Source organism: Ichthyophthirius multifiliis (assembly GCF_000220395.1).
Source record: "Ichthyophthirius multifiliis unplaced genomic scaffold scaff_1120509251399, whole genome shotgun sequence".
Lineage (NCBI taxonomy): Eukaryota > Ciliophora > Oligohymenophorea > Hymenostomatida > Ichthyophthirius > Ichthyophthirius multifiliis.
Window position 1 is genome coordinate 199,829 of NW_004085911.1, and position 10,161 is coordinate 209,989.

The following is a 10,161-nucleotide window of genomic DNA, read 5'->3' on the forward strand; positions in this document are numbered from 1 at the left end:
TTTGTTTTTATTTAATTTTTTATATTTTATTTTTTACTTTAGTAAAAAAAGGTATTTAGTTATATAATGATCTTATTCTAGATATTATTGATATTTTATTTACTTAGTTTGGAAATATGTCTATATTATTTTCTCTATTTTACATTTTTTGTTTTATATATTTGTATCTTTTTTTTAAAGATTAATAATTTTAATTTTTTTTTTAGAAATTACATATTGCATAATAAGTTGTATTTCTAATATATATTTTTGTGTTATATATAAAAAATACTTTTTAATAAAAATATTAATTATATTATATAAATTTAGAATATTAGTAATTGAAATGGTAATATTATTATAAAATTATTATTAAATTTAATAAAATTTGATTTATATAAAAAAATTTTAGATTATAATTAATACAAAAAAAAAAGATTTTAAGAATACAAAAAAAAATACACAAAAATAAATAAAAAAAATCTAAATTTTTCAATATCAAATATATTTTTTTTATTAATTAAAAGATAAACATCATAATAATAAAAATATATATACAACAACAACAAAATATAATATATATAAATATTTATATATAAGATTATTATTTATTGAATTTATTAGAAAAAGTCCTTATAAATATTTAATTCGGGTATTAATATTCGACATAATAGCTATAATAATAGTATATGTATTTTAATTTATATTTGTATATTCTTTAGTTTATAATCCTTACTTCCAACAATAGGTTTACTATCATATTTCAAAGAGCAATATACCTATATATATTTTTTTAATGGACTGGTTTATTATGAGAGCTTTCTTAGTTTACAATTTAAAGCATGTAAATTATTTCTTTATATTTTGGTCAGATTTAAATTATTAAGATTTTAGATATATAAAATTTCCACAAAAAATAATGAATAAAATTGCTTATTAGATTTTTTGGTTATTTGGATTACATATTTTATCCACTTTGATGATATTTTTTGGTATTAAACCCAATTATTATGCTCTTCTTAGTTATAAATATTAATAAAATTTATATGTTATTAGTGGTTTAATTATAAGTTTTTTTGGACTTATTATTGAAATCATATCAAATGAATAATTTTTGCCATTTTAGGACAATTAAAAGTAAAAAAATTATTTATATTGAATTATGGAAATATTTAAGACATCCGAATTATTTTAGATATATGTTAGTTTAGAGTAGAAGTTTCATTCCTTACTTGAGTGCTGGAGAAGAATTATACTGGACTTTTTATGAGGCTGTGATTGTTTTGGTAGTTATGAATTTATATACTTTACTATGGAAGGGTATATATATTTTTTTTTATAATGTTTATTTTTTGTTTAAAAGTAAAATATAATTTAATATATATTTTTTTTTTAAAAAAAGACTCTTATATATTATCTAATGTATTTATAATTTTTAAAAAATACATGTAAAAATCATTATATATAATATACAATAAAATATTATTCTGTAGCTCAATTAAATCAAATTGATGAAGATGTTAATATATTTGGTTTATGTGATGGATATATGTAAATTTATTCTTAAAAAATAAATATAACTAAAAATATAACAAAAAATATAAGGATATGAACTAATATAATATGTATAAGTAAATTTCGTAAATGAATTTACTTTTTTAGAAAATAAAAAAAAAAAAAAAAAAATTGCATTAAAAAAAGTTTTTATTAAAATACCAAAGAAGAAAAATAAAAATCTAATAAATTAAAATAAAAATATGAAAGAATATGATAATTAATAGAATCAAAAGGACTTGTTAAAATAATGCATAAGCAGGTTGTATAGCATAGCCTTTGTTTATAAAAAAATCATTTATATCTCAGACGCAGGAGATTCCAGAAGTATTTTGCATTATATAAAAAAACATCTATTAATGTCAATGAACCACATAAACCGGTAAATTAAAAACTAAAAGAAATAATTAAAAAAAAAATAGAGGATATTTTAGTTTAAATTCTTAATATAATTTTTATATTAGGGATAATTAAAACATTTTCTTGCATTTTTATGTTCGCTTTTTAATATTAGTTAATATAGGATGTGATAATATGAAATTGTATTTTAATTAAGTTTAATTGATTTTTTATATTTTTGGAAAGAAATTATAAAATAAAGATTTTGAAAAATATATTCTATTATTTAATTTTTTTGTTTAAACCAAAAAAAAAAAAAAATTGTTTTATATATTTAAATGATTTTTTATTTTTTTAAAAAAAAAATATTATAAAATATTTAATTATTCTTATTTTATTTTTAAAAACCAAAAAAATATAAATTTATTTAAAAATTAAAACTTTATTTTTTTATTTGAAAAAAATAAAAATTATACTTAAAATTTTTTGATATATAAAACTTAAAAAGTAAAAATATAATAATATCATTATTTAATTTTTTTATTTAATTTGTCTTAATTATCTTATTAGTTAAAAGGAACATTTCTTTTTTCTAATAATTTACTTGGGCTTTCTTATAATTATTTGTCTAGTAATGATAATTCTTCTAATATTTTTTTCTTTTTTTCTTCTAAATTTTTTTTTTCCTTAAAAAAAAAAAAAAAAATGTAAAATATATAAAAGTTTTTAAATACATTTAATTGTTTTTTATTACCATTTCTTTTTTTTATTTAGTCTTTTAGTAATTAAACATAATAAATATATTTTCTCTTAAATCTTCAAATAATTATTCATTAGCTTCTGTTGCAATAAAATCATTTGGTACACTTAATTCACTTAGTACTATATTTAACTATTATTTTTATATACTTTAGTTTAAAAATAAATACTTATTTTTTGTTTACTTTTTTATTCATTTTTTCAGGAATAGGAAGAGGTTCATTTAACCATTTTCCTCTTAAATAACATATACTTTCCATAGGATTATTTATTTCTCTTTTTCCTTATTCTTAAATCTATTTATATAATTTTTTTGTTTATTTTTATTTTAATTATTGTTATTTTTTTTGTTTAAAAAAAAAATACTGTTTAAACGATTTTAACACAATCTTCTTCAAATAAATCCTTTGTTTAAATAAATTTATTTAAAATAAAAATAAAATATACATTATCTTCTCCTATTTATTCTTTTAGCATTTTTTATAATGTTTAATGTTCTCTTTCTTCTTTTCTAATAACTTATTCGATTCTTCTTAAATTTTCAATAAGATTTTTTTCCTCTTCTGTTTTTTCTTTAGTCCTCATTAAATACTTTTCTAATTCGAATTTTCTTATTTTTTCATATTCAGGATCATATTTATAATTATACAAAGGATGTGCCTATTAATTTCTTACTTCAAGCATTTTTCTTGTAACTTAATAAAATCGATATTTCAAATCTTCTATTGTTCTTTAATATTTTGGGTTATATCTATCATGAATTATTATGAATCTCAAATCAAAAGCATAACATAAATCCCACAAATATTTAGTCTCTTCATATGTCCACAATTAATCAATCTCCTATTTTAATTTTTAATATTTAAATTATAAATTTTTTATACTTTTAAAAATTAATTAAATTCATCTTCTGTAAATTTCACTAATTCAATTTTTATATTAAATTTTTCACATGAAAATAATTTTTCTTTATCTGCTAATGTTACCCAATGATAAATTGAAGATAATTATTAATTTTTTTATATTATTTAATTATACACCCATTTTTTTTATCTTGCATCTTTTTCTTCTGATTACTTTTTTTTTATTATATATATATATATATATATTTATGTATAAAAAAAAAGAAATTAAGAAAATTCATGATTTTGTCAAAATTACTTAATTGTAATTATTTGATGTGGAAGGTATTAAAGGAAATAATCCTCCTGTAATATTCCATACTTCTTTATCAACATATTCTTTATTATTTTTTGTTTAAAAATATAAAATAAAAAAAAATTAATTAAATATTTATTTTTAATGTGAATTTAAATTTTGGTTTTATGTTTTTGTTTAAGTTATGTTTACCTACATTCTTTTTTTTATTATCGCTTTGTTTTTTTTTCTTTTTACCAGGATCTGTTATATATGGTAATAATTTTTATAATCCTTCCGCCATTTTAATATATTTTATAAATTAAAAAATAATTATTTTTTTTATACACAAAAAATTAATTTTTTTAAAAAATAAAAATAAAATTTACTAATATCTTAAAAAAAAAAAAAAAACTTAATAAAAATAAATATATTTATATTTTATTTTGTTTTAAACTAAAAAAAATTAAAAGCAATATTTAATAATTAAATAATAAAAATAAACAAAATAAAAAATCATTTATTATTATTTAATTAATCATCCTTAATCAACCCCCCTATCCATTTAATTCTTTTTCCATTAACCCATTCTCCTTTACATTTAGTTGAATCAGGATTATAAAACCAACCAATTCCATGTTAGTTACCTTTAACCCATGGTCCTTCAAATCTCCTTTTATCAGGCCAAGTAAGAACTCCATAGCCTTCTTTTTTATCATCTTTAAAATCTCCTTAATAAAGCCTTCCATCAGCATATAATTACTCTCCTTTTCCTTATATTCTCCCCTCTTTCCAAATACCTGTTATAAGTGAACCGTCGCTTCCTTTAAGCTTTCCTTTTCCTTCTTTTAATCCTTTTATAAATTCACCTTCGAAAATTCCATCATTTATCATATATTCAATACCTCTTCCATGAGGTTAGTCATCTTTCCATTCTCCATCATATGTACACCTTCCTTAATGATAAAAAATACCTTTTCCATGTTTTTTATTATCTTTAAATTCGCCTTAATACCTATACATACATATATTAAAAAATATAGAATAAAGTAATTATTTGTTTTAACATATTCCCATTTCTATATACAATTCTTCCATTTCCTTCCATTTTAGATTTTTACCAAGTTCCTTCATAATAAGATCCATCTTTCCATATCATTTTTCCGAATCCCCATCTAAGTCCTTATCTCCATTAACCTTCATAAATGTCTTGTTTTGTATCTTCTAAAGGCCCCAAAGTTAAAAAGTCCATGCTATTCGGAAGATCTTTTTATTTTTTAAACGGCCCGTATTTCTTATTAATGAATTCCTCGTTTTTTAAATACTTAGCCCATAAAGGTAGACCATTATTAAGGCATCTCCAATTCATTTTTGGAGCATGTTCTTCTTTTAAAAGTGTAGAATGGAATTCTTTATTAATTTTAGAAGGTGAGTTTTATTAGTTAATAAACTAACTTTAATTATTGTTATTATTATCAGGCTTTTTACTTCCAAAAGTACTCATCATTGTATCTTTATCTTTTTGCTCTTTTAACATTTAAATAAAAGAAGGTCCTCCATGTTTTTCTTATACATTATCATAATATACTTTATCCATAACACCTTCTAGTTTACCCATAGATTATTATTCTAAATTAGAAATCAGAAGTTCATTTTGGTTAAAAATCTCGTTTATAACATCTTATAATTCTTTTGATAGTTTTCCCCTTTATTCGCCTAAATTATTAATTGGATCTGTGAATTCATTTAGATTTCGTGTAATTTTATTAAAGTCATGACTTTTCTTTATCTAAATCACCCCATTTTTGGGAAAAAATAAATTCTACTTTTTCGTGGAAACTGCCCACATATTTTAATATTTCCATTTCTTCGAACATGTAATTTTCAGTTGCGCCGTCTAGTAATTTTAAAAGAGTCAAATATTGTGTTTTGAGGAATCTTTCGAATTATAACGATAGTTATTTTTATTTATTTTTTATTAGTTGCAATAATTAGTTTTATATTAAACTTTTTTTATCGAATTAGGTAAAATCTGCAAGTGAGTTTTATAGTTTTATACGAGCTTCTAATGTATTTTCTCTAAAAGATATTAGTTTATTTAATTATTTTTGATGTTATGAATGCAATTCGTTGCAATATCCGCAACATAATCTACGAGGAGCCTCACAATATGGGTTTTTGCAAATAAAAAGAATTTTCTCGTTATTGTGATCTTCTAAATCACATACTAGATTGTTTGTTATTTCTAAACCTGTTAGATGTTGAAATTTTTGCCATTATTTTTTTTATATTATTTTTTCTGATTTAGTTAATTTGGAAGTTATTCCTAATTGATTTTCGTATTCTTGAATATCTTATTCATCGAGGTTTTAGTTGGAAAAATTTATGTCATTGTTTTGGTTTTCGTTGTTTATTACGTCTTCTTCGGGAAGATTGTCAGTTTCTTATTCAATGTTTGGTGATTTAGACATGTTTTATTTTTTATTTATATATTTTTTGTTTAATTATTATTAAAAAATAATAAGTATTTATTTAATAATTTTTTAATTTTTTTTTTTTATTTTATTTAATTTTTTGTTTTTTCATTAATAATTTATTTTTAATGATTTTTCAGATGGATTTATTCTTGAAATCGGCTTTATTACTTTTAGTGTTTTTTCTAGTTTTATTTAATTTATTCTATTTTCTTTTAATTTATCTTTGTCAACATTATTTATATCGAAATCAGAATCTTTTATACTTTTATTTTATTTTATATATATATTTTATATATTATTTTTATATATTCTATTTATTTCACATTAATAGTTTTCCGTCATTATTTATTCTTAAAGGACTTTCATTAATTTTCGATTAAACTCCATATAAATGTATCCACTTAAAAAATAAAAAAGGTAAAATAATATATAAAAAAAAAATACTTCATTATCAAACAAATCTTATAGATGAAATTTCTCGACGTCATTTATTACTAATACGTTTATTTTTTCAGGCTTTTTATTTATATTTAAAAAATTAAAATATTTTTTGTTAATAATACAATTATAGATTTATTTAATTGATAAATGTTTTTAGATAAAGTATCATAAATATCATTTTAATTAACAATAAGTTCAAACCTTTCACTTAAACCAGAATTGTTTTAATCTAATAACCTTACATAAATCTAAAACTAAAAATTATCTAACTATTAGTCTTAATCTAAAAACTCTATAGCTAATTCTGTTTTTTCAGTAATAAATTATTAATTAATTAAACCGTTTTTATAAATTTTTCTTAATTTAAATTAATGTTTTTCTCTAATTCTAAAAAATGGACTTTTTAATAAATTCTATTCTTTCAAAATTATTTATAAATGGTTTTTTAACTATAATATATTCCAACTTAAAAAAAAATATATAAATTAAAATAAATATTATATATATAATAATATTTATATATATATATATATATAAATATATATATATATATATTTATTAAATTTACTTTTTGTTAATAATTATAAATCCTATATCTAAAAAAGTAGCAAAATTATTATTTTCATACAAATTAGTTTATTCAGCTATATATATTTTATTTCGTAATTAATCTTAATTACATGGAGTACCATATTACAAATAAATTTTCCTATTTAATAAATGATAGTCTTTAATATTATTATTTAAATTTTTTATTTCTTTTCCCATTGGGCCTTCCAATCTCATAATGATATTATCAAAATCTAATTTATGTTTATTAGAAATTATACTTTTTATTTCTTTTTCTTATTTTCTATTATCTATTTTTATAAATTCAGAATACAAAGGTTATATAATTTCCCCTTCTTAAGGTAAACAATATTTAATTTCAATAATACTTTATATATCTTCAAAAATATTTAGCCATTAGCTTTTTTATTCATTAAAATTTTCACAAAATAATATTTCTCCTTCTTAAATTTAAAAAATAGATATTTCATATAAAGGATAATCATTTAAAATTTAAAGTAATAACTAGTCTTTTTCTTATACATATTTCCTCAATATTTTAGTTTTATTTTTAAAAAGAATTTCTGTTTTTTCCAATAAAGAATTTATAATATCATTTTCTTAAAATACTATTTCTTCAAAAAGCATGTCTTTTTCTTAATTTTCTTGTATTTTTTTCACATTAAATTCATTATAAAAACACAATTTTAATTTTTTTAATTAATTAACATTTAAAGTTTATTATTTTTCATTTAAAATTTAAGAATTTTCAGTTAAAATTAAGGAATTGGTATTATTTTTATCTATTTAAATTAATTTTTATAATTTGAGTTTTTCTTATTGTTCTTTCTATAATAATTCATATATATATATAGGTATATTAAATTCTTGATTTTCTTAAATTTATTTAACTTTTTAATAAAAAAGCATATAACCATTATTTAGTGTTCCTCCAAATGCTTTTTTTAACATATCATTAATGTCCACAAAGCTAATTTAAGAGTCATTAAATTTATACCAATTTCCATCTTTGAAGTTTTTAATAAAAACGTAATAATGTCCTCCATAAGCACCTCCACAATGCATACAAATAGAAAAAAGTTCATATACATATTCCCCTTCTTATAAATAAGAAAATTTTTTTTCATCACAAAATGCTTTATATTAATTTTATTAGGCTTTTATTTCATTTAAAAATTACTCTTTTTTATCATCTATGCGCTCTATTTCTGTTTTTATCAATGGGGGTGGATTTGGGATTTATTATGAAGGATTTTATTCTATTTAAATTCTAGGATTTTATAATAATGGAGGAGGTTGAGGGATTTATTGAGTTATTTCTATATAGTATTTTTGACCTTATTTATCTTCTGGAGTAAATAGTTAGAATTACATTTCTTCTTCCTATTTTTTTTTTTAGGATTTTAAACGGGCATTTTTTATAAATTCTTTAGCAGATATTTTTTTTTCTTAAGGCTTTATTTCTATTTTTTATTCCGTTTTTTTTATGTTTTTAGATATTTCTTATTGTTTTTAGTTTATTTCTTTTATTTATTCGTTTTCGTTTATAATTTTCTAGATTTTTTGTAAAGGAATATTATCATATCCTCTATTTTTTATTTTTTTTATTTATTTAAAAATGAATAAAAATACTTAATAAAAGTATTCATATTTAAAATAAAAGGAAATTCAAATAAATCATTTATTTTAACTCTTTTCATTGTTTAATAATCAAATCCAAATCTATTCAATTAAATTGTCAAAATAGAAGGTAGTTTTTAAATAAAAGTTCCTCTAATTGCATTTTACTTATTTATTATTTTAATACATATATATATATTACTTATATATATATATATTCTTTTTTTATTACTTTTCCTTAACAAATTTCACAAAAATATTAATTTTATCCCGATAATTATTCAGGTTTAAGAAAATTTAAAAAAGCGTTTTCTAAATTAAAATTTTATGTACCCTCAAAAATATTCTTTATAGTCATTTATATATCTAAGAAATATTCCTACCTTTCATTTTAATTTTAACAATTTTCACATTTAACATAATTTATATATATTCCTTAATACATTTAATTGATAAATTTATTTTTGAATGTGTTTTCTATAGCATCAAATAAAACTCTTAAAAATTCCTAACTATCATGTTATTAAAAGGCTTCATTAGAATTCCAACCAAAACTTTTAACTAAATCTTATGTACCAATTTTTAATTCTTTTTTTCTTGAAGTTATGCAAACAATTTCTAGAGTTATAAAGGAATAAATTACTCAATATTATTTATTTCATTTATATAAAGTCTATTTTTTTTATATTAATTATAGTAAATTTTTTTTACTATTCATTAAATATGTTTGCTCTAAAATTTGGTGTCATAAATAATGTTTGCAAAATACTATTCATATAACATGTAGCGCCTATGATATATAAATATATTAATATATAAATATATAAATTATATATATATATATATTTATATTTGTATTTATATTTGTATTTTTATTTTATATTTATATTTATAAATTATTATCATTTTTTTTTTACTACCTATATTTTATAGACCTAAAAATTAGTCTTATGCATTAAATATTTTTTTATTTAAATCTTCCTTTTATACAAATAGATTTTATTATTATTCAATTTTTTTAATTTTTTTTAATACTGATATATGATGAAATTATTACATTTTAATATATATTGTTTATTTAAGTTTATTTTTAAATTTTTTTATTAAATATTTAAGATTTTATTATATTTTTTTTTTCTTTTTATAAATATATAATTTTATAATTAATTATTTTAAGAATAAAATTAATGGAATTGATTAATAATATGTAAAATTTATATATTTATAAAATATAATTATTATAATAAATATATATATATATTTTTATAATTTATAATATCTCTTT

General features: G+C 18.0%; 5 protein-coding genes across 5 annotated transcripts, besides 16 other annotated features; 1 reads left to right on the top strand and 4 right to left on the bottom strand. All coding sequences in view use genetic code 6, as the record gives it.

Annotated features, from left to right (window-relative positions):
- Window positions 1-36: part of a microsatellite that runs on past the window's edge.
- A 353-nt stretch (window positions 37-389) lies between these two features.
- Window positions 390-438: a microsatellite.
- Window positions 439-775: 337 nt separating this feature from the next.
- Window positions 776-1,997, top strand: IMG5_196330 (hypothetical protein; the record flags this gene model as incomplete). Its single annotated transcript, XM_004024311.1, has 4 exons — window positions 776-971; window positions 1,036-1,299; window positions 1,473-1,530; window positions 1,585-1,997. 4 exons carry the CDS (start codon window positions 776-778, stop codon window positions 1,589-1,591), a joined length of 525 nt encoding a protein of 174 aa, XP_004024360.1. The 3' UTR covers window positions 1,592-1,997.
- Window positions 1,552-1,583: a microsatellite.
- IMG5_196340 (hypothetical protein) lies at window positions 1,763-3,877 on the bottom strand (the record flags this gene model as incomplete). Its single annotated transcript, XM_004024312.1, has 5 exons — window positions 3,793-3,877; window positions 2,998-3,707; window positions 2,817-2,927; window positions 2,607-2,764; window positions 1,763-2,558 (listed from the first exon to the last, which is right to left on the bottom strand). The coding sequence occupies exons 2-5, from the start codon at window positions 3,313-3,315 to the stop codon at window positions 1,763-1,765; spliced, it is 1,383 nt and encodes a 460-aa protein (XP_004024361.1). The 5' UTR covers window positions 3,316-3,707; window positions 3,793-3,877.
- Window positions 3,878-4,284: 407 nt separating this feature from the next.
- IMG5_196350 (MORN repeat protein) lies at window positions 4,285-5,386 on the bottom strand (the record flags this gene model as incomplete). Its single annotated transcript, XM_004024313.1, has 2 exons — window positions 4,285-4,783; window positions 4,836-5,386. 2 exons carry the CDS (start codon window positions 5,384-5,386, stop codon window positions 4,285-4,287), a joined length of 1,050 nt encoding a protein of 349 aa, XP_004024362.1.
- Window positions 5,387-5,540: 154 nt separating this feature from the next.
- Window positions 5,541-6,239, bottom strand: IMG5_196360 (hypothetical protein; the record flags this gene model as incomplete). The annotated part of the gene is made up of 1 exon (XM_004024314.1): window positions 5,541-6,239. One exon carries the CDS (start codon window positions 6,237-6,239, stop codon window positions 5,541-5,543), a length of 699 nt encoding a protein of 232 aa, XP_004024363.1.
- Window positions 6,240-6,502: 263 nt separating this feature from the next.
- Window positions 6,503-6,563: a microsatellite.
- Window positions 6,504-6,565: a microsatellite.
- Window positions 6,512-6,561: a microsatellite.
- A 473-nt stretch (window positions 6,566-7,038) lies between the features above and the next one.
- Window positions 7,039-7,083: a microsatellite.
- A 97-nt stretch (window positions 7,084-7,180) lies between these two features.
- Window positions 7,181-7,241: a microsatellite.
- Window positions 7,242-7,980: 739 nt separating this feature from the next.
- Window positions 7,981-8,024: a microsatellite.
- Window positions 8,025-8,473: 449 nt separating this feature from the next.
- On the bottom strand, window positions 8,474-9,486 carry IMG5_196370 (ubiquitin carboxyl-terminal hydrolase family protein, putative; the record flags this gene model as incomplete). The annotated part of the gene is made up of 2 exons (XM_004024315.1): window positions 9,109-9,486; window positions 8,474-9,043 (listed from the first exon to the last, which is right to left on the bottom strand). The coding sequence occupies exons 1-2, from the start codon at window positions 9,319-9,321 to the stop codon at window positions 8,474-8,476; spliced, it is 783 nt and encodes a 260-aa protein (XP_004024364.1). The 5' UTR covers window positions 9,322-9,486.
- Window positions 8,744-8,782: a microsatellite.
- A 185-nt stretch (window positions 9,487-9,671) lies between the features above and the next one.
- Window positions 9,672-9,719: a microsatellite.
- Window positions 9,672-9,728: a microsatellite.
- Window positions 9,675-9,770: a microsatellite.
- Window positions 9,705-9,770: a microsatellite.
- Window positions 9,771-10,087: 317 nt separating this feature from the next.
- Window positions 10,088-10,145: a microsatellite.
- Window positions 10,090-10,155: a microsatellite.
- The last annotated feature ends 6 nt before the right edge of the window (window positions 10,156-10,161 follow it).